Source organism: Elephas maximus, chromosome 16, assembly GCF_024166365.1.
Source record: "Elephas maximus indicus isolate mEleMax1 chromosome 16, mEleMax1 primary haplotype, whole genome shotgun sequence".
NCBI lineage: Eukaryota > Metazoa > Chordata > Mammalia > Proboscidea > Elephantidae > Elephas > Elephas maximus.
In genome coordinates, this window is record NC_064834.1 from 77,008,548 (window position 1) to 77,032,536 (window position 23,989).

At 46.0% G+C, this 23,989-nt stretch overlaps 2 protein-coding genes across 3 annotated transcripts in view; one reads left to right on the plus strand and one right to left on the minus strand.

Annotated features, from left to right (window-relative positions):
* Nucleotides 1–23,989, plus strand: part of DOCK1 (dedicator of cytokinesis 1) — a 540,104-nt gene that overhangs the window by 196,206 nt on the left and 319,909 nt on the right. For both annotated transcript variants that reach the window (XM_049855211.1, XM_049855210.1), the window contains exons 26-27: nt 155–282; nt 1,518–1,613. In XM_049855211.1, coding sequence (XP_049711168.1) covers nt 155–282; nt 1,518–1,613 — 224 coding nt within the window. The remainder of the gene's footprint in view (nt 1–154; nt 283–1,517; nt 1,614–23,989) is intronic.
* The window catches only part of INSYN2A (inhibitory synaptic factor 2A), a 73,054-nt gene continuing 62,632 nt past the window's right edge, over nt 13,568–23,989 (minus strand). Inside the window, exon 4 of the mRNA XM_049855217.1 lies at nt 13,568–13,751. Within this exon, the coding sequence (XP_049711174.1) occupies nt 13,568–13,751 (184 nt within the window). The remainder of the gene's footprint in view (nt 13,752–23,989) is intronic.

A 23,989-nucleotide genomic window follows, 5' to 3' on the forward strand; every position in this document is an offset into this window, starting at 1 on the left:
ACACTAAGGATTAACTTCCTCTTGGTCAACTAGATACCAGTATCATGGCCCACAGAATGTAAATGTGGGGTATTTGCAAGAGGCAAACCGCTTCTCACCACCCTGAGTTGTCTTTTGGGCATCCTGCTTACCGGCAGCCCTGTGTCCTCTGCAGACTGCCGGGAGATTCTGCTCCCCATGATGACGGATCAGCTCAAGTACCACCTGGAGAGGCAGGAAGACCTGGAGGCCTGCTGCCAGCTGCTGAGCAACATCCTGGAGGTGCTGTACCGGAAGGACGTGGTGAGTGATGGCCCTGCAGCTCAGCCTGCTGTCAGGACTGTCCCGGATGCATGGGCCTGTCATTGGTGCCAACCACAGCCTCATGGTGCAAAGCCATATTGTATTCATTTGGAAAGGATCTGCCTTAAGTTCAAGGTTTAGCCTCTCTCTTCTTCTCTGGACAGTTTCATTCTTAAATTATTTTTATTTATGGAAAAGGCCTGATTATTATATTATGATGTTTATTCTTCTGCATTGAGAATATATTTTTTTAAAGGTTGGTTTCCCATGTCTTCTCAGCTAAACAGCTCTCAAGACCTAGGTTTTAATCCTTAAATTCAGACAAAGACTTTAATATTAAAAGTTGACAGTAAAAAGAAGGAGGCTAATTACCTGGATTCTTCCTTTCAATTCTTATTTTTATTAACGTTAAAACGCTCACCTAGGTTTAAAAATAAGTCAGGGGTGCTTCCAAGATTGATGAGAAGTGTGGCCCTCTACCCTCCTCCCCAGGTACCCCCCCACCCCCCGCCAGGCAAACTTTTTCACGGGAAAGACCTGGCAATCTGCTTCCATAAAGATTACAGCCTAGAAAACTCTCTGGGGGCAGTTCTACTCTGTCACATGGGGTTGCTATGAGTGGGAACCGACTTGACGACACTCAGCAACAACAAGGAGGCCAGTCTTCACGGAGGAAACCATGCCTGCCCTGTCCGTGTAGGGAAGGCCGTATATGCAGAATATATAAAGAAAAATCAACCATCTTATCACACACAAAATAAAAGAGTAAATCTTAACTGAAAGAAAACTCCATGGTCCTGTGAATTTTAGATAGCTTTCTAAAATGATATTTAAACCTTCTATTCTGTGTGATTGTTTTATCCATGACATGGCTGTGATCTGCCAAACTTCCATTTCCAAAGACCAAGCTGTCTTCAGAAAACTGATCCGTGAGCTAATCAGGGGTCATAAACATTCTGTTGTTCCAAAACCAGATCTGCTTGTATTTTTAAGGTTTGCTGAAATTAAATTGCTATAATTATAGAACAAATTATCATTAATGGGCTATAATTAATAAAATGCCTTGAGTTTTCTCCGCGAAGGCCTTTTTGCCTCTGACAAGGCCCATTTTTCATCTGGTTAAGGGTTGTAATTGATTTAGTCTTTCCAGGGTAAATGGATTCAGTGACAGCACCGGGGCTTGCATTCTAATGGTGGTCTTTGGGCTCAGTTCTCATGGGCTTGTCCTCCTTCAGGGGCCTACGCAGCGGCACGTGCAGCTGATCATGGAGAAACTTCTCCGGACAGTGAACCGAACTGTGATTTCCATGGGGCGGGATTCCGAGCTGATCGTAAGTGCCCGGTGACCTACACTCACATTGTTAATCCTGGAGGAGAGAATCTGTCTTTCCCATGAATGCCATTTAATCTCAAGCCCTAAAATCCATCTGGTCCTTTTCTAACTGCCTCTTATAAAAATAAGCTTTGTTTTTGTTTGTTTGCTTTACTAAAATATAACAAGCAGTGGAGACGCATCTATGTACAGTCTAGGTATCTACAGTGCACCAGTTTCCGGTGATCGTAGAACCAAGTGTCAGCTTGTGAGGGTAAGCCAGCTGACATTTTGGAGACAGAAAAGTTGCTTCTGTTTGTCTCGTTACGTTCAGCAAATGCCATGTATCCATTTTCCTAAGTCTTTCTGCTAGTGTCTTTCTACATATTTACATTTAAGATGCCATTCATAAAATTTTATGAAGAAAGACCTTAAAAAGTAATTGAGATACTCCCACCTAGCTATTTTATGGTTGACTCTAACATACTGTAGGTTTTTCTCTTACACAGAGTATTTAGGTACAGAAAAGTAACCATTAACTTTCTCTAAAGAACATTTTAGCAATACTGTGGCAGTGTTTCCCATTTTATGTCTTGGAGTATTTTCTGGAGTTTACCTCCCTCCCCCTGTTATTCTTAGGTTTGGTTTCTTAAGCCAAAGATCCACACATAGGTCCCATTTAATTTCTTTGATTTCTTGTGTGTGTTGCCATTTAACTAACCTCAGGTGATGACATTTCCAAAAAAATAACTTCCTTGATCAATGAACAAAGAAGCTATTTAGAGTGTTCACAGGTAGCCAGACTAGGCAAATTGGTCGTCCTCGGTGTGTGACTTTAGTTCTTTCTGCATATTTAGGAGGTGGGACAAGTAAGTTGAAACACATCTCCTTCTGAAAACAATGCATGAACATAGTACTGGGCTTGTTTTGGTTTCTGTGGCAGGGATCACAGTAAAGGATGTTATGTTTGTTAACTCACAGACAGATAGCGAAGCAGCAGAACGAACTCTACTTTTGCTATGTTTCTATCCAGCAAAATAGTCCAGTTGATGTCTCAGTTTCAGTACATGCTGTATTTAGAGTTTCCTTTTTAAAGTAGATCTCATTTAGATATGGCCATACCTATATCAATTAGGAAATAAAGTATTTCCTTGTAAATTTGCTTTATTTGCAGTTGACTTTTCCATTTATTCTATAAACATAAACTCGCCTACCTCTTCCTATTCATCACAGCTCTTCTTTTCTATAATCCAGAAACACGTTTATATGCTCAAGGTGGCTGGAGACTGTGAGCCCCACGGAGCAGGACTTGGGGAGCTCTAGCCGCACCCCTGAAGTTTGGCATTCCTGGCTCCTGGGGGTCATGCTGTGGGTGAACCAGAAAAGAGCAGCAAAAGAGAATGAATGGCATGTGGCTTGAAGTTGTACCAAGTTTTGTATTGCCCTAACACCTTCCTGGGATGGGCCAGTGGTTACCGGGGTTGGGGGTGAAGTGGTAGGACTCATGGGGGTTTAAGGAGCGAGTGATGGACAGTTCTGGAAGTGGTCTGCACGGTGGGCACCTGGGGGAGATGGCAGAAGAGGAGGCAGGAAAACCAATGAGACAGGTCCTATCTGTAATTAGGGGAAAGTGGGGTTTGAATCTCAGGATGTCTTTGCCTGCCTCATAGGCAGCCAGCCCGCAGTTAAACTAGGGGAAGGAGGGCGAGGACGAGGGCCCACAGGAGTTTTGGATGAGCACCTTGGGATGTGGAGCAATTGTAAGATGTGCTCATATTTCACTCAGAAGATGGAGGGTGGAAGGGTGCTGATGAAGCCTTCTGGGAATTCTGTTATGTCTCAGGCATCCTAACAATAGTCCTGCTAATCCCACAACAGCTCTACATTCAGCACTTAATTGTGTGCTGGGCAGCATGTACCAATGGGAGGAGTCTCATTTAATTGTCCCCTTCTTTGCATATCTGTGCTTCACGAAATGCTCCACAGAAAGGCAAGAAATTGTCCAAGACCCACAGCTGGTGAAGCAATGTCACGAAATGCTCCACAGAGAGGCAAGAAATTGTCCAAGACCCACAGCTGGTGAAGAAATGTCACGAAATGTTCCACAGAGAGGCAAGAAATTGTCCAAGACCCACAGCTGGTGAAGAAATGTCACGAAATGCTCCACAGAGAGGCAAGAAATTGTCCAAGACCCACAGCTGGTGAAGCAATGTCACGAAATGCTCCACAGAGAGGCAGGAAATTGTCCAAGACCCACAGCTGGTGAAGCGATGTCAGGAAATGCTCCACAGAGAGGCAAGAAATTGTCCAAGACCCACAGCTGGTGAAGAAATGTCACGAAATGCTCCACAGAGAGGCAAGAAATTGTCCAAGACCCACAGCTGGTGTAGCAATGTCGGGAAATGCTCCACAGAGAGGCAAGAAATTGTCCAAGACCCACAACTGGTGAAGCAGTGTCAGGAAGTGCTCCACAGAGAGGCAAGAAATTGTCCAAGACCCACAGCTGGTGAAGCAGTGTCAGGAAATGCTCCACAGAGAGGCAAGAAATTGTCCAAGACCCACAGCTGGTGAAGCAGTGTCAGGAAATGCTCCATAGAGAGGCAAGAAATTGTCCAAGACCCACAGCTGGTGAAGCAGTGTCAGGAAATGCTCCACAGAGAGGCAAGAAATTGTCCAAGACCCACAGCTGGTGAAGCAATGTCACGAAATGCTCCACAGAGAGGCAAGAAATTGTCCAAGACCCACAGCTGGTGTAGCAATGTCGGGAAATGCTCCACAGAGAGGCAAGAAATTGTCCAAGACCCACAGCTGGTGAAGCAGTGTCAGGAAATGCTCCACAGAGAGGCAAGAAATTGTCCAAGACCCACAGCTGGTGAAGCAGTGTCAGGAAATGCTCCACAGAGAGGCAAGAAATTGTCCAAGACCCACAGCTGGTGAAGCAATGTCACGAAATGCTCCACAGAGAGGCAAGAAATTGTCCAAGACCCACAGCTGGTGAAGAAATGTCACGAAATGTTCCACAGAGAGGCAAGAAATTGTCCAAGACCCACAGCTGGTGAAGAAATGTCACGAAATGCTCCACAGAGAGGCAAGAAATTGTCCAAGACCCACAGCTGGTGAAGCAATGTCACGAAATGCTCCACAGAGAGGCAAGAAATTGTCCAAGACCCACAGCTGGTGAAGCGATGTCAGGAAATGCTCCACAGAGAGGCAAGAAATTGTCCAAGACCCACAGCTGGTGAAGAAATGTCACGAAATGCTCCACAGAGAGGCAAGAAATTGTCCAAGACCCACAGCTGGTGTAGCAATGTCGGGAAATGCTCCACAGAGAGGCAAGAAATTGTCCAAGACCCACAACTGGTGAAGCAGTGTCAGGAAGTGCTCCACAGAGAGGCAAGAAATTGTCCAAGACCCACAGCTGGTGAAGCAGTGTCAGGAAATGCTCCACAGAGAGGCAAGAAATTGTCCAAGACCCACAGCTGGTGAAGCAGTGTCAGGAAATGCTCCACAGAGAGGCAAGAAATTGTCCAAGACCCACAGCTGGTGAAGCAGTGTCAGGAAATGCTCCACAGAGAGGCGAGAAATTGTCCAAGACCCACAGCTGGTGAAGCAATGTCACGAAATGCTCCACAGAGAGGCAAGAAATTGTCCAAGACCCACAGCTGGTGAAGAAATGTCACGAAATGCTCCACAGAGAGGCAAGAAATTGTCCAAGACCCACAGCTGGTGAAGCAATGTCACGAAATGCTCCACAGAGAGGCAAGAAATTGTCCAAGACCCACAGCTGGTGTAGCAAAGTCGGGAAATGCTCCACAGAGAGGCAAGAAATTGTCCAAGACCCACAACTGGTGAAGCAGTGTCAGGAAGTGCTCCACAGAGAGGCAAGAAATTGTCCAAGACCCACAGCTGGTGAAGCAGTGTCAGGAAATGCTCCACAGAGAGGCAAGAAATTGTCCAAGACCCACAACTGGTGAAGCAATGCTTGTTTGGAGCCCAGATGTGATGCTCATGGTCCTTCTCTTGTCTCTTCTGAGACACGTGATGCCAATGGCAGTAGACGACTCGACCTACACCTGCTTTCGGCCTTTATTCTAGTTAGGGAGGCAGCTATCTGGGAAATGAGCACCTTCCCATTGTCAGTCATTTCCATGGGCACCATTTCTAGAAGCTTCTGGAGGTGGAGGGGCCAGAGCAAGAGCTGGAAGCCCATTTCCTGAAGGGATTAGGAGTGCCTGGCTTAAGGGGACTGGTGTGTGCCCACATGGTTGACTTTGCAGAAGTCCTGCCTGGCATGTACTGAGAAGGGGGAATGCCAGTGAAGACCCACAGTGGGTTTGCCCAGCTGTGGCCTTGTTCATTCTAGTCAGCAGGCAGGGGTCCCAGACAGGCAGGCATGGAGGAAGGAGAGCAAAGTATCTGCTCCCCAGAGCCCTAACCTTCATCTCGAAGAGAAGTTTCTAGAAGCAGGATGGAGATTTAGGTCTTAAGCTGCCTCCTACCAATTCCAACATCTCCAGTCTCTAAAAGGACTTAAAAATTCCTTTGAATTTCTTTTGTAAAACCAACTAGGCTATCATGGGAGGAACCTCAAAAAAATAAATATTCTGAGTAAGCTTTAATTATTTAACGAGCAATGACAGCATCAAGATGACATCCGCAAGGGTATTCACCATTTAAAATGGGAGCTGTTTAGAAGGCTCTTTCAGTCACCCACCAACTGTGGGTTGCCTTCATGGTGCCAGCAAGGTAGTCAGATTGAAATGCACCCTTTTTGGTGTGCTTCACCTTGCTCTCATGATGCGCACTGGATGTAGATTTATGCATTAACTTTTTAATGTCACTGTTGTTGCTCTGAGAATTTAGATGAGAGGAGGATCAGGGGAAAAAAGTATCCCTGACAAGGTAGATGAAAAACTTAATCCGTGGACCTTTTAGATTGTAGGAAAAAGAGCAGAAAACAGTTTACAGATTTGGTTATGCTATAGCAGTCTTTCATGCCATAGCGATTTCAGTCTTTATGTCCAACTCACTTTTGCATAAATGTAGTGGAAATGGCATAACTATGAATCATCTTAAAAGTTCTAAGTAATCACTGAAAATGGATTTAGAAAAAAGTGAAAGTGGTTGGAAAAAAACACTTTTGCATAAATAGGCTTCACTTAATTTATTCCATGATACTGTTAATAGTAATACTGGAATTGTGACCCCTCTCTCCATTAAAAAAAAAAAAAAAAATTTTCTCTCCATTAAAAAAAGATATTAATTAATTGGGCCCGCTGATGTGGCCAGACAGTTTCCACTTGTCTATTGATGTATGGGATGGAGAACTGGGGACCATCACCCGTAATTAGATACATTGTGATATACTGCTAAGTATCGGCTTCCCTTTTATTTGTACCTACGGTATTTTATAAAGATTCCATTATGCAGTTGGTTGTATATTATTTTAGTTCACTTTATACTTCGCAACATTATATTTAAAATGGGCTCCCTGAGTGCATCTCATGCATAGGATAAAAATCCACCGTGATCCTAAGTATTAGACTTTTTTTTTTTTTTTTAAAGAAATAAAAGTCTTTTTGGCAATTATAGAATTGTAGGTCACGTGGATGCCTGAAACAGGTGTCCGACGGGAGCCTTGTGCTGACTTTGCCGCAGTATTAAAAGGTCATCTTGCTCTTCTCCTGTAGCCTGACGCTGTAGAACAACTGAGTGAGATACTTAGGCTTGTGTTAAGAGCGATTTCAGATTTTTGTTTTTCTTTTCCTGCTTGAGAGTCTTTCCAGACTCTCAGCGTTAGGAGGTATTCTTCGTCATCATGTATGTTTGTGCACAGGTGGTTATGTGGGGCTGTGTGCTCCTGTCTTGTGGGCAGGTGCCCCACTGGCCTGTGGTGTGTGGACTGGAACTGGCAACATGTGAGTCAGTGCTGGGCTGGAAGCGGACAGATGGGTAACACGTCCTTCCTTCTCCTATGCTACTTGCTGCTGCTGCTGCTGCTTTTAAATGATTGGATTTACACTCTGCTAATGGGGCCTTTAAAAACGTAATCGAGTGGGAAGGACTTTTAAAGATTTTCCCCCATGGCCTGGATACACACCAGAAGACTAGAAATTACTAATTTGCTAAAATGGAAGTCTGAGCCTCCTCTGAGACAAGGCACCCTAGGAAGATTCACAGAAGCAGGCACAGGGCAGGGCTTCCCCGCTTATTCTTGTGGTCACTGAAGCCCCTCCGCTCACTGGTTCTGAGGGAGTTTTCGTGTTTCCTCTCTGAACACTGGCTGTGGGGTAGGTTTCTGATGGAGGCTTGTGTCCCAGGGCCAACAGCGTCGTTGGCGGGAAGGTGCTGTGGTTGAAAACTGGAGATTCTTGGAGCCAGGGTGATTTACAAGAACCTGACAGGCTTCTTCATTTGGCAAACAGTATAATAGAAGTGGTATCCCGGTGAACAGGGCCTTTTTACCAAGCCATAACCAGATCTTTTCCAAAGATATTATGTCTCCTTACCAGACTGCTCCTTTTGAGATGTTTATTCTGATGGAGTGTAAGTAGGAGTGTTCTAAACAGATGCTATTTTCAAATCTTCATTTGCAATAGAAAATAATAGGTTATGCATGTTTCAAATGGACAGTGTCAGAGGATCTTTAATTGTGTTGTTTTGTAATAAGATCTACTTACAAACACATGCTTTTAGAAGATCTGCCTCACACGTGTGCAGGTGTGAGCAGCGATGGCTTTGTCATTTCCTTCTCAGCTTGACCCCACAGTTTTCCCTGCCTTCCGTATATCCCTGTAGCCTGATATTTTTTTTAAGGTTGGTCCCAGCTGAGGGTTTACTGCCCAAGGAAGAAAAAACAAAACACATAAGTGCCTGGTTAGAAGTGCCTGGTTAGAAAATTCTCTGTGATTCTTGTATGCTCCCACTTACCTGCAAAGGTGTCTTAGATAAAGGATTGAGTCACTGAGCAGGTAGTGTGCCACTCACACATGACCTGGTCATCCACCAAAATGTATGGTATGCATTGTGGCATGATCAGGAAAACACAACAAAACAGCTGCTATCGAGCCAGCTCCAACTCATGACGACCCCAGGTATGTGAGAGTAGAACTGTGCTCCATCAATGTAGAACTTGTGCTTCAGTGCCTGATATTTTGGAAGTAGACTGCCAGGCCTTTCTTCCAAAGCACCTCTGGGTGGACTTGAACCTCCAACCTTTTGGTTAGGAGCCAAGCTTAACAGTTTGCACCACCTGGGGACTCCATAGTGTGATTCGTTAAACACTGATTCACCAAATGGAATACTATTTCTCATCTTTGCATCATATAACTCCTGGTAAATAAATTAGGCATATATGTAGCCCAGACCCAGCATGCCAGTCACAGGGTTTTTGTTGACAGAAGATGCATCAGTGTGGGAGGCAGCTGCTGTGACCCTCTGGTGACACAGGCCAGTGAAACGCCTCACTTAGCAGTCACCTGCAGCTTCACTTGCTGATAAAGATGCTCCCCAAGAGCCGATCCACCAGTGGCCTTGGTAAACGTGCTGTGCACTGCAAACAGCGTGGGACACCTGTGTTCACAGCCCATTTGTTGTTTTTTTGTTCTTGTTCTCTTCTATGAAAAGAAAAAAGCAGAACTCCTCTAGTTTGTGGCGTGTCCTCTCATTTTAATCAGGGGCTCTGCATTTGAATTATGGCTCCCTGAGATGATCTGCCAAGGATAGCCGTGCTGCAGGGGAATCCTAATCGCTTCTGCTTTGGGAAACTGAATTCAGGCACCTGGTGCCTGCTCCTGGACTCTGACACTATTTGTGGCTTATATAGTCTAGCCACACCTCAGGTCGCCATGGCGACAGACAACCTGGTAGAATGCAGGGAACTTCTACCAACCTCCTAAGCCCTTTCTAACACAGCAGGGTTTTCCCACACCTTGCCCACCTCCCTTTTTTCCCTTCCCAGGGTGCAGGAGAAGGGTCCGCGATCGAGAGGGCAGGTGCTGAGGCCCCGGGACTTCTGCCTCAGAGACCGTGGTCCACATGGCCAATGTTGGGCAGCAGAGTGACGCTTGTTGTCGCTAGCTGTTTACCAGAGAATGAGGACCTTGGGCAGCACCCCGTAGGTGGCTCCCCAGTGGTTACCGAATGTGACTTGAATATTCTTCTGACTCTTCTGGGTGGTGCCCTGTTTCTTCCTCCCCAGTGAGCACAAACCCTGGGCTCCATCCCTTCTTTCCCTGGAGGAACGTGGAGAGGAGCAGGAGCCCCCATCTGAGCCACAGAGCTCCCCCCTTGCAAGTGGACCTGACTGTTGGGGTGACCAGAAAGGGGTGGTGACCTTCTTTACACAGGCCAGCCTGCCCATGGGGAAGGGGGTGCGTTGGTTTCTGAGGGGTGATGTAAGAAAGCACTGCAACCGTGGGGCTTAGAACAGCAGAAGTTTGTTGTCTCTAGTTTGGGAGGCTAGAAATCTGAATTCAGGGTGTCGGTAGGGCCATGCTCTTTCTGAAGGCTCTGGGGAGGATCCTTGCTTGCCTCTTCCAGCTTCTGGTGGCTCCAGCCGTTTTTTGGCTTGTGGCTGCATCACTCCAGCTCTGCCTCTGTCATCACTTGGCCTTCTCCCCTGCCTGTCCCTCTTCTGTTCTTAAAGGACGGCATCGTAAAGACTTTAGGGCCCATCCTCGTGACCTCATCTTCGGTGAACTAATTACATCTGCAGTGACTCTTTCCAAACAAGGTCATGTAACAAGTACTGGTGATGAGGACTTGAGGTTATCTTTTTGGGAGACACAATTCAGCCCATAATGGGGGTCAGTATCGGGCTGGTTTCAGCAGGAGAGACAAGTGCCAGGGGGTCTGTTTTCCACCCAAAACCAAAACCAAACCCACTGCAGTCGATTCCAACTCATTGTGACCCTATGTGTTACAGAGTAGAACTGCCACATAGGGTTTTCTTGGCTGTAATCTTTATGGAAGCAGATCTCCAGGCCTTTCTTCCATGGTACTGCTAGGTGGGTTTGAAACAACAAGCTTTAGGTTAGCTGAACGCAAACCATTTGCACCACACACAGGGACCTGTCGTCCACTCAGGAACCTGTCTTCCACCCAGGCAAGGGTAAAAGAAAGGAAGGAGGTGGCCAGTCCCTGGGGCTGGGGACCAGTTTGATGATGATCTGGAGAGAAGCTGCCTCTATTGGACCATTGGAGAATCTGCCCTGGAAGCAGCAATGAGGCAGGTGTCTCCTCTGACATCTTGAAAAATGAGGTTGCTGTTAGGCAGGCCCTGCTGTGCACCTGCAGGTGACTTGTGCTTCTTACACAAGCTCCCCGACCTCCTGGTGGCTGTGGTCCCCCACCCCTACCCTGGGGTGCATGGCCTGGCAAGCCGAGCACACACCGGGTTCCAGCCATACCAGCTGGGCAGCCTTCTGCAGTGGTCTCAGCCCCGAAGACCCTGTGGTGTTCCTTTCTGCCCAAATCGTCTTCTTTTATTATTGTTTTCTTACATCCTTTTATTTCTCTGAATTATCGAGGTCATGCAATAAGGGACACAAAACGCTACCTTTGATTTTTTTTTTTTTATTTAAAAATTAATAAAGAACTTAGTGACAAGTATAATAATTTAATCTCTATATGTAATGCCAGGTGTACATCTACACATGAAGGAACACTGCACGTTTTACCTTGGTTTGGGATCCACATTTTTTACTTAACTCTTTCTAAGAGAAGAATCACCTGCTAGTGACACAATGCAGTTAAGATACAGAGTGCTTTTGAAAAAAAAATTTTTTTTCCTTTTAGGTGTAAGATTCTTTTTAAAGAGAAAGTCGTGTATTTTCAGTGTTACCTTTTTGACTTTAAAAATTATTATTATTATTATTTTGGTTTTGATTACTTTGAAAGAGGAGCATAATTTTGTTTTACTATTGGTATGGTGTCCCCGTGCGTAGAAAGGTGTACAATCCTAATTAGAAAGCTGCTAACACCCTTCTTTCAATTCACCGAGATCACTGGGATTCTGAAAACATAAGGAGGGATAAATCGTTGCAAACATTTTTTTAACTTAGTTAAAAACAGTAGAAAATGCCTGAAACACAGTTTTAAATGTTTTGTCTACATTGTAACAGTTGCACTTCCTTCACCTATGGAATCAACTTCCTCATCCTTAACTCTTGCACGAAAGATACTTCTCAGTCCTGTCGACTGATACTCGAGGATTGGCGCCCTCGTATGGCGCAACCACCAAGGATGTTTTCTTATGAAAGCGTACATCTACAGTATAGTTTGAATAACCCCTGAAGAATGCTTACAATGATTTGCTCTTCTGTTTTTTCCAAGTTCAATTCTGATTGCTGACCCCTAGGTCCTGGTAGAATTCAAACACTTAGAACGAAAATGGACTAGCTGTTGAGTCAGGAAGAACACGTACGGCAAGAACTAGCTCAAATCTGAAAAATGCACATTGAGGCCCATTCACCTAGGGGAGCCACTAATTTTTTTGGCATCTAATCAATGAGTTGTACACGTCAGCACTGGATTAGACACAAAACTGCTGGACAGAAACTTGAAGACTAGGTGTCCTTGTATGTTCACAAACTATTCAAAATTGAAGTTGTACAAAAAAAGGCAACATAAGAGTCATACTTACTATTATGAAAAGCAAAAACTTGATAGACAGAGTCATCAGTAGACCAGGGACTTTGGATTTCTATAAAAAGAGACTTGCAAAGGTGCAAAGGAATGAGTGAAAAAATAAAGGAACTAAGATTTACAGTGCAATGTGTAATCAAGAGAGAATTCTAAGTGTCACTGTTTATTTAAAAAATACCTAAAAACATTTGATTCACAGCTTTCCCCTACGAATGTCGTTTAGTACAACTTATGAGTAGGTTATTGGTAGGTGACATTGAGTATGTTCTTTTGTAGCAGCTAAACTAAACACATTGTTACTCGTTGAGAGGCCTGGGTCTTCAAGAGTTGTTACACACCGTGACGAATTATATAAAAACGTCTGGCTGAACTTACAGTGGTGTACCATGTCTCCAAAGATTGAGCCACAGAAACGCTTCCTGCGGTGGCACAGAGCGCTCGCAATTTATTGGTAACGGGGTTATCTGTTGTGTATCTCTATGTGTGTTTTCCAATTCTTGACAGAATTTATCATTTGGCCTTTGGGTGCCAGAAGATTAAAAATGAGATCTAAGAAAGCTTAGCGTTCCATAGCTCTGACCCTGTCCACTTGCAGTGATTAAAGGCATGTCCTGATGGTAGGGGACTCTTGGCTGCTGGCCGTTTGGAAAATGAACAGTAAACATGTCGTAGGTCTGGAAATGAAGAGGATGCTGAATTTGAGGTGTCATGGTGACATGGAGATGTGGTCACTTGGCTTAGCGCTACAGCACATGAAGGCAAATATACATATTGTCACATTTGAGAGATTATTCATGGTCTCCGACCACATGAAAAATTGTGCTTTCTCCAGAATTTGATGTGCTGAAAACCGCACTCACCCCCTGCTTATTTGCAAAACTAAACGTAAAAATGAAGTCCGTTGCAAACATAAGGCTTGCTTTTTCTTCTCATTTAAAAAATAAAATAAAGGCTTGAAAATAACTGTGAGTTTCAGCTGTGTGTAGAGTGACAGCCTGTCCTTCTGCAGGTTGATAATATGATACTTGCAGGTCTGGGGAGAGGGGAATAGAGTTTTTACTCGTCGTCTTTGATTACGTAAGTTTCATTTCCGGTTTTACATCCTAAACCAGCGAACTGCAAAGAACAGCTGGCAAGGTATGGGTGTGCTACCTTGCTTCTGTGAATTATCTGTTGGTTACAAAGACCTTTTTGGTACGCAGGGTAAGAACATGGTGCTGGCCAAGGCAGCACCACAGTTCACTCAACCCTATTCATCTCGGAAAAGGATTTACTTCACTTCGGTGGGTTTTAAAGACGGCCTTTAGACTCCAAACACTCGGAGTTTCAAAGGAACCAGAGTTTCCATCTTCCATGCTTTTTAGATTCAGTTTTGGATTTTTGCTTGGGAGTGGAGGAGTAAGTCTCCTGAGAATAAGGCGAAGGTGCGACCTGAGTTTCCTCAATAGGATGGAGTTTCCTCAGAACTGGTTGGAGTTTGTCTTCTTGCTGCTTAAAATCTAGCTCCACACTGCAAAGAAAAGAAAGTGAAGAACTCAGTGCTTGATCCTTCATATGTAAAGATCCTGTTTAGTGACAACAAAACTTTGGTGAAATCCTACCAGGCTAATTGTAGCTGACACTGAGTTTGTTCAGTGTCATTCCCATTAGGTTTGTAACATGATTTTATGGTTTAGTATTAAGCCATAATACGGTTTAGCTCTATGTCACTGCCACATATTTCAAATAAGTTCTTTGTCTTTTGAAAAAATGCCTCACTTGCTTTCAACCTCTGAAGTCTTATCAATGCACACAGTCACGCCAAAGTATATAGGGTACTTGCTAAAAGAAGTGAAATGTGAGTAACCCTATTGTTTGTCCATAGACCTCACACATGGCTTAAAGAAGTAAAATAGAAAACCGAAAGTATAAGTGTTCAAGGGTCATCGTAGTGCACATATGCCAAAGTAGAAACCAGTAGGTACATGGGAAGCTCTTTTCCTGTTTAACTTTCACAAGATCAGAGAAATCTATCTCACCTGAAACCATCGTGAAATGAAATGACCTTGGCTTATATTCTCCTTGCAAAATCTTACCGGCCTGAGACCCTGGTAAAAAAAGACCCTGGTAGGAACTTAAATATCTAGCACTTTGGAAATAGTGCATTTATTGAGTCAACACTATTGAATGTTATTCAGTCGTTATCAAAGACAGTTATTGTCATGTGAAAATGACACAACATGGTAATTACCTCACTGAAGCCACAGGGTGCAAACACGTAGCTGTGTGGAAGAACGTAAGTCAGTGGTGATAATACTTGTGATAAAAAAAAAAAAAAGCTGTTACCTTCGAGTCGATTCCGACTCACAGCCCCCTGTAGGACAGAGTAGAACTGCCCCATAGGGTCTCCAAGGAGCAGCTGGTAGATTCGAACTGCCCACCTTTTGGTTACCAGCCAAGCTCTTTGCCACTGTTCTGTGACAGAATGATGGTATTGAAGGTGATTTTAATACACCATTTCATTTAAATTTCTCTGAAGAAGGATATTAACTTGCTTAGAATCCTCCCTTCTCTTAATGGCTTTGACAAGGACCAACGCTGGTCCCGCTAACTCTTACAGAGTCCTAACAGGTCCCCTTGGCACTTGGGCAGGACCATGGGCCCACAGTCCTTTCTCTGTGATGATTCCAGCATGGATGAGCCTTCACGCCCTTGCTGCCTACGCTGCTGGTGCCCCGATGATCTGGGCCTGGGGCTGTGCGTCAGCCAGACCCCCGAGAATTCTGCTCGGCCTCCTTCCACGTCTGGTCTGGATGGCAGACTAAACGTCAGTAGATTTCAGTGAAGGATCAGCGATGATGATGATACCTGCACTGCTTACGTTTTATGACAGTGCAACTGTAAACCATTTCTAAACATGAAATCCTGTTGCTTTAGAGAGCCATTAATCCTGGCCCAATTTTGACATTTTGGAAAGACAAAACAGTCAAGCAGTATTATCTAGAGTTTTAAAAACAAGTTCAAGACCTATCTAATGGACCATTCTATATTTTAAATCCACTGTCCCATTTTTCTTATTGTCCAGGACTGTAATATTGCTAAAAAATTTTAAAAAATGGCCAAGAAAGTTTATGGCTAGTTACTCCTTGCTACCAACACAAGAGTTATTTTTCCCCCATTTCAAAGGGCCCCTATGATTTATGCTGCAGTTTACAGGAAGCAGCATCACATCCCCTCTTAAGGAAAATTCTGGAAAGTGCACATCTAAGGACATAAGCATTTATGGAACGGGAGTCTCATGTCTCTTAAACGCGGTAGAAAGAACATAGGGTTTCCATTCCGCCTTTTTCACTTGACATCAGGGTGTGACGGTCACAGGAAGGGTAAGTCCCCTACCCGCTTAGAGATTCAGTTTCCTTTGCTTAAGGAGAGATAAGCACGCGTGCCTTGGCTAGCTCACTCAGCTGTGGTAAAGACAGTGAGAGAGGTTTCTAAACAATAGATACCATTCAGATATCACTTGATCCTTCACTTGTTGTCTGTTGGCTGTTGAAGCCCCATTGAGCGCAGTTTCACTCTGCACACACAGGGTATCCATGAGTTGGAGCCAACCAGAAGACAGCTAACAACAACAATTAAGAATACTCCAACTTAGACATTTTACCAGGAAAACAAGACCCTTTCAAATGAGTTTCTGAGCTGTTGTAATATCCAGTGTGGTATTTTAGGTACAAAAGAGCAAGCTTCCCAGTGTGCTTGGTGAATATCGAAAACTTACTTTCCAGACCATAACCATTGCAGCAGTCCCAGATGGGTTTTGAGTTATTAGAACTGAGAGAGGGTGCTAGCATTTCTTCGGTTCGCGGTACAATCCTGGGTACCTATAATTATTGAATTCCCATTAAGCAACTACATTGGGAATCCTGTTATTAAGTAATTTATCACACCGCGGAACCATGTAATCACAGAGTAATCTAATCTGAGTTCTTGTTAACAAAATGGCTCGACTTTATCTGTCAAGTTGAATCCTCTCTGGCTTCCGCCATTGTGCTGCCCTGGGAAGCTGCACCCCAGAGCAGGTGCCTCAGTGGGGAGACAGCGTGTGTGTCAGGGCTGCCGCTGGGGGATGGATGCCTACCCGGCCGGCTGGGCTACCTGGGGTGCTGCTCAACCCTCCCCATCCAAGTTCCGTACTGGTCCCCCTCCCCTGGATATGGAGTGATGCCTGGGGACCAGCTGAGTAAACTGTGGAGGGGGGTGCACTTATGTTGCTCTGCATGCTGCTTTCAGCTGGGGGAACCTTCTTTTCACAGAGGGAACACGTTCAGCTGTGGGTTTGAGTCTGAAGCGGACAGCTGGCCTGAGAGGGCAGTATCAGAAGGTTAATAGTCTGGCTGACAGCAAAGGCCACTTAGTCTGAGTAGCCAGAAAGCAACACCTGCTGTCTTGGTTGGAGGAGAGGACTTGGCCAAGCCACTGGTCCCCTGGGGGCTGGTGTACTTTCTGGGTACACATCTCCCTCCCTGGTCCAGACGAGAGTCATCCGGACAGGGCCTGGGAGGCTGGCTGCCTGGTGGAGTGGAGGCAGCTCATACTTTGGGGTTTACTGATTTCAAAGCGACACCGATGGGGACCGGCATCCGGCACACTGCCCGGCAGACAGTGTGGTGAGGGTGATTGCTGCCCTGAGCCCACAGCTCCTTCTGTTGCTAGCGTCTTCGTGGCCATTCCTTTCCCCAGTGCTGGGCATGGCTGCTCACTTCTTGTCCTGCTGTCCCCTGGGTAGGCATTACCTCCTTGTTCTCTAGCCATCTGAAAGATCTGCCGTCACTGGTCCTCTGTTATTTCCTTCTCTGCAGTAATCACAGATAATTACTTTTTTGTTTCCTATTTTTTTGGTCTCTGTCTTCTAGACTGTAAGGGCCACGAGCAGGGAAGAACACTGTCCTGTTCATCCTTCTGTTCCCACCATCTAAAGCACGGGCCGAATCATGGGCACCAGTAAACCATGGCCGTGGAGTCAACTCCGAATTATGGCGACCGCACGTGCACCCCAAGTAGAGCTCTGCGCCATAGGCTTTTCAGCTGCTCATTTTTCAGAAGTAGATCTCAAGTCTTTTTCCGAGGTGGACTCAAACCTCCAACCCTTTTGTTACTAGCCGATCGCTTAGCTGTTGGCCCTGCCCAGGGAATCCTGACTCATGGCGGTACCTAAGCATTATTTACTGAGTTGGTGGGTGATAACAGAGCCTTTGAGGACAGATTCTACCTCGGCTTTAGTTCTGGTGCCCTGACTGCTGGTTTTTCCAATCACATTGTTGTTGCCTCCCGTTTTTTCTCCTACAAGGAGTGCCCTCTTGCTATGGAGAAATAGGGCCTCTCACGGAGGCAACATCCTGGGGGCCGCTCAGCAAACGTGCACCAGGACCTTCCCTAGATTGAGCCTAGCTCCTGCGCCCCTCCACCATGCCCCACTCCCGACCCTCTGCTTTGTGGAAGTCTGCAGTGAGCCTCAGTAGGACCGGAGGGCTAGCAGGGGGCACTTACGAGTGGCCAGTGGCTCCTATTGTTTGGACAGGGAAGCTGGAGTATTTTGGCTCTGTGTTCACCTTTCCTGTGGGTGGAGGAGAGCCCTGGTTTCCTTCCTGATTTTGCTCCATGTGCCTTCAAGGGCAGCATGTCCCCCATCTCCCACTGTGAGCAGTTACAGCCCAGAGGCTCACCCCTAGACGAGATGTCTGTCTGTCCTACAGAATGATGGGGGCATTTGTCTTCCACATCTGAACGTTAGATCTCCTGGTCTTTGAGGACGAGACTGAGGTTCTCACAGTTCCCCTGCAGCCTCAAGGGACCAGCAGCACACCTAGGTAGGTGCCTCTTGGTGGGCTGCCACTCTCCAGCCTTGGGCTCAGGTATTTGTGATGTGTCATCAAGGGCATCTGGACCTGGCACACTCAGCCTGAAGTGCTTATTCCTCAGGAGGATAAGCAACCTGGAAAAAGCGCTGAGTCTGGGGTTTCAAGGGGTGAGTCTGCATGGGCTGGACAGAGGCCCATTACCTGTGCTAGGTGTTTTCTCCTTTAACCTTCAGACTGGGCAGGTGGGACAGCAAAGTCCCAGGCTGCAGAGGGGTTTCTAAGCATGCATGTAAAACCCTGGGCACTATCGTCGTGACCTTCACATTGCCCTTACCCTTGCATGCACCCCCTCCGCCCCCGACAACCGCACAATCCAACAAAACACCGTGCTAAGGAATCCCAGTGACCCTGAGTGGCTTTGTCACCTGTGCCATTACAAGTTGTTTGCCACACGATATGTGATTTTTTGCTGTGAATGGTTAGAACAGCCGGGGGTCCATTTAATTTCTTGAGTTAGTCTTCTCCTGTTGAAAATGAAAGTTTAAACATGGGGATTTTTTACAACATTATTATCCTCGACATTTACAAAGAAACAGAAATGCTCCTGGTCCCCAGGCTGCCATCGCCGGTGCCCCAGCTGGATTTTCCTCCCGGAGACTGTGGGAGCGAGGCTCTGTAGTAACACTTGGCCCTGCCACCTCCTGTGACTTGGTAGCGGAACACCGTTCTTGCTTCTTCAGTTTATACTATCGTTGTCTAATGTGCCTGCAAGTATCAGGCCCTGCTACAGTTTCTCCAGCCAGCTGTCGCCGGCGATACAAGTTAATTTAGGAGGAACGCATTAAAAATCCGTCTTTCCAGCCCCCTGTGTGTAGCAGTTAGGAGTTAAAAGCAGGTGAGCTGGGCTCCTGGGCACTTGTCTGCTTTCTGGAGTGGAAGGAAAGAGACTGGAAACCCTCCACTCTACAGCCTTCCACAGTCAGCATGGCTCGGCACACCCAGAGCTCAGGCCCCTGGTTTTAATTCTCCTAGAAAGAGATCCCAGAGTCCCCAGCACAAACCCTGCTGTCAATGGCCCGCTGCTCTGCTGGTGTGGACAAACCTCACCTTTGAGGGCCTGGGCCTCCCTGGCTGTGAAATGATAGCCAAGATGTGCCCCCACCCACAGGAGGGTCCGAGGAGCAGCCCCCCAGCAGGAGGCACGTGCAAATCGGGAGACCCGGCTCAGCAGGGCATGTGATGGCGCTTATGCTGGGGCTAGGGATGGATAAGCAGGGTCCCCAAGCTCAACCCTGTGTGCAGGGTCTGGCCGGCTTTACGTTTTAGTGCCTCTGACAACACCAGCATTATACAGAGGAAGCGGAAAGTTAGGGTCTAAATTCCTGACCTGACTCTGTCACTGGCAATGGAGTGAATTTAGAGGAGACCCTTTTCCTTTCTGGTCCTTGGTTTTTGTGTGTGAGCCTGGCCTCGCCTTCAGGCGTTGGGAGAACCAGGACCAAAAATAGTCGACATTCTCTTGAACATATCTCCACATGTCACCCAAAATAACAAAAATCACATCTTCCCATGTGAATATCAGGGGACACGAGACACCCAATGTAACCAAAACCAAATCTTTCCCCCAGGCTGTTCCTCTGTTCTCCCAGACATAGCCGGCACCACCATCCATCCACCTGGCCAAGCTGGGGACCCTGATGTGACGCTCAGCCCTTGTGCTATACCAATAGTGCCCATTTCCTTCCTATCGGCTGCTCTCTCAGCCTTCGTCCAGAATCCAACAGTTTTCTCTTTGGCCATTGAAACAGCTCATTCTCCTTCTTACCCTTTCCATTCTCTCTCCCCCAACCCAGGGTCACCTTATGATATCGAAGATCTGGCAAACCCCTTGACCAACTCCTACTCATCCTTCAAAACCCAGGTCACATGTCCCTTTTCCTTTCTGTGGCTCTCTGAGAATAGCGAGGCCTGGCCATCCTTCAGTCTTGTCTAAGTCCCTCCCTTCCATCAGAGCCCCCCTCCTCCAGCAGGGCTCACCCTATACTTTTCATGAAGGGCGACTCATTGGATCATAGCTGGTTTTTCTCAGTTCTGTGAACTCATTGAAGGATGGACCATGTTTAATTCATCCGTTGTCTGCAGTGCATTTAGCACAGGTCTGGGCTCAGAAGATTCTCTCCTTGCTTACTGAATTGAAATAAACTGAAAAACTGAACCCAAATCTCCTCACTTCTAATCTCAGCAGAATGCTGATGCCGTGTTTCCTATTTTACAAGTTATTTCATCAAAACTAATGTGTTTATATAATTATGTACACTCATACAAACACACACACATATATATGTGAATAGTATAACATACATGGATCCCATTCCAATAGTTTGTGTATCAATAATTTGTGATTACTGGCTTTTTAACACTTTGAACATGAAAATGATTGATCATATTTTGTATCTTCACTATTTTACATGATCAGTGTTTGCAGAATCACTGTAGGAGTGAAATATCAGAAATGGATGGATGTCCAATGATATTCATACTTGAACTATAAGATCTATCCCCCTTTCCTCTATGCCGTTACAAGGAAATTAGCATTACAGTTAAGCAAACACTAGCCGGGTATCCAGATATCCTTGCCACACGCTATACTGTGCAGTATCCAACCTTGTAGTTGGTGACCTTTCCAAATGCATTCCGCATCCCCCCGCCCCCGACCAAACAGAACTGTCCTCCTCCTTTTAGGATTAACTAATGCTCGATTCTCAAGGAGCCCTGGCGGCACAATGGTTAAGTGCTTGGCTGCTAACCAATAGGACAGTGGTTCCAACTCACCTGGCCCTTCCACAGGAAAAAAGACCTGGTGATCTGCTCCTGTAAAGATTACAGCCAAGGAAACCCTATGGGGGCAGTTCTGCTCTGTCACACATAGGGTCTCCATGAGCTAGAAATGACTCGGTGGAACCCAACAAGTACAACAATAACGAAACTCCATCCTTGGCCGTCGGTCTCATCTGTGCCTCCCTCTGGAGTACAGAAGCTGGTCTGGCACCCAGGCTCACTTACGCTCTTGAGTCTAAGGCAGGCGGATGCATGGGGATAAGGAACTGGATTTTTGGCCTCCCATCAATTGTACCACTGAGAGGTTGAAGTGGAAAGACTTAAGCCTTATTTATAACCTCCATCCATGATAATTCCCAAGTAAGAAAGGGACCAGGTGACTAACAAGTTGTGTATAAGGCATATTTTATGCCGCCCTCTCAGCAAGCACCACAGATCATACAAACCCAAAAAACCCAGTGCTGTCAGAAGAGATCAATAATGTAAACGTAGCCGCCAGCACTCTGCCACCCCAGCCTCAGTAAAGAGCATGCTGCTACTCCCTCAGGGCCGCAAGGGCCTTGTGACTACAGTTAGAAGCCAAAGACCCATGCCTGCCCTTCATCCAGGCTTGGTTGCAATGAGTTTCTCAGGTGACACTGGTGGGAAGCCGGGTCATGAGATCATGTGCAGTTTGCCCTCACCTCACCTGCCTTCTCATTTGAAGATGGGCAATCTTCTGCCCAGAGAGGGCAAATAGCTCGCCTGAGGTCCCAGTGATGGCCCTAAGCGTGCAAAGGAGTCAACCTCTCCTAAGCCATCAGCCTTGAACTCTGGTTTCTAGTACAGTATAAGGTAACCAAAAGGTCAGTGTTTCGAACCCACCAGCTGCTCCACGGGAGGAAGATATGGCAGTCTGCTTCTGTAAACATCACATCCTTGGAAACCCTGGGGCAGTTCTGCTATGTCCCATATAGGCTGGCTATGAGCGGGAATTGACTTGATGGCAATGGGTTTGGGTTTTTTAATTTTTATATAAGGTAACCGGTTGATGTTGAGCCAAATCAGACTGGTGGCAGCCCCCACGTGCGTCAGAGTTGAAGTGTGCTCCACAGGATTTTCAATGGCTGATTTCTCAGAAGCAGACCACCAGGCCTTTCTTCCAAGGGGCCTCTGGATGGGCTCTAACCTCCAACCTTTCAATTAGTAGCTGAGCACATTCCATGTTTGCACCACCCACAGGCTATAAAGTTGATGCTATAAAGTTGTCATTGTTTGCTCCTGTGGAGTCAGTCCCTGACTCAGCAATCCCATGCACAATGCGATAGGACCGCTCTGATCTGTAGGGTTTTTATTAGCTGATTTTTGCAAGTAGACCGCCAGGCCTTTCGTCCTAGTCTGTCTGAGTCTGGAAGCTCTGCCGAAACCTGTTCAGCATCACAGCACCTCACAGGCCTTCACCGACAGACGGGTGGTGGCTACACATGAGGTACGCTGGCTGGGAATTGAGCCCAGGTCTCCCGCAGGGAAGGTGAGAACTCTACCACTGAACCATCGATGCTCCCGTTTTCCTTGGAGAGTTCTAGGTAATTAAGCAACAAACAGCTGGAAGTTTGGGGCTTATCAGAGTTTGGAGTGGACGGATCCCAAACAAGGAAGCTTCTCTTACTTAAACTTTATGGGAATCCCCTCCTGTGAAAATATGTCGATACTGCAGTGGGCTCGAGGAGGGCTTTTGTTGCTGACTAGCTGTGCTGAATGTACACATGTTTTGCAAATGGCACGATTTGACTCTGATGGATCTGACCACCACTGCCACCTTGCTATATACGCTGCTTCCCCTTATTCTGGCATTAAATGGAAGAGCCAATGTGTCTCCACTCCTGCACTCTCAGTACACACATCAGAAAACCATTCGCTTCTTGTGCACGTGTTTTGCAGCGCCAGCGGCCAGTCTAAACCCCATCCTCTTCAAGGTACCCAGGGACGTCATCTCCCCTGGCCAAGAGTTCTTTCAAGCTGACTGACTCATGGTAGACAAGGGCAAGCTGAGTGGCCCTAGCAACCATTGTATTCACCAGTTACTGTGTTCCCCACGGGATTTCACAGGCGCCAACTCAGAGCATGGTGGTAAAAACTGAATGCTGTATTTAGCAGCTAGGAAAATTTCGATATTCACCTAAAAATGAATTGCATTTATTTTCTCATGAAATTGACAACGGAAGTCCCTCCCATTGTTTGGAACCCCAGCACAGTCCTTCTAGCCTTTCTTTACCTTTGGGCAGAACCCAAGGTGGGGGTCACAGGAAGAGGTTTATCAACTGCTGAATAAATTTTAACTACTTTAAAAATAAAATGTCACAATGAGTAATCAGTTTTCAGTTGAACTTCAGAGACCCATGGAATAATTAAGGTGCTGCCAAAACCTAAATCCTTACACATTGGTGGCAAAGCAGAAATACTATATCTTTGGAATTCAAATAGAATAGAAAAAGTTTGCATTCCAGGCACTGTAAAATTTCAAGAATTCAGAAGTCTGTCCAAATCATTCCTTTTTTTCTGACTTCTTGTTGTTAGGTGCTGGTCAGTCAATTTCAACTCATGGTGACCTCAAGTGGCAGAGAACTGCCCCATGGGGTTTTCTTGGCTGTAATCTTTATAGAAACAGATCACCAGGTCTTCTTCCACAGAGCCACTGGAACTGCCAACCTTTTGGTTAGCCAGCTGAGTGCCTAACCATTTGCACCACCAGGGTTTCTTTTTTCTGGCTTAGAATTTGCTTTATTTAAAAAAAAAAAATCCTTATACAAGAATAACGTTGAATAAGGTATTACACAATGATTCCTGTTCGTTGTCCTCCTTGCCTCCCCATCACTCACTGTGAATACTACAGTAGGCGCTAAATTTTAAGCAAAAGTTTAATTCCTCCACGTCAGTTTCTGTGTGCAAGAACTAGACACGTGTAAGTCGTGGTGATTGATGCAGCCTAGAATGGACGGTTCCACTAGGAGGGAATCACTGAATGACAGAGGTTGCCAAGATGGCCCTCCAAGTGGGCTCTGGGCAGGAAAGAATTGGCACCACTTCTGCATAC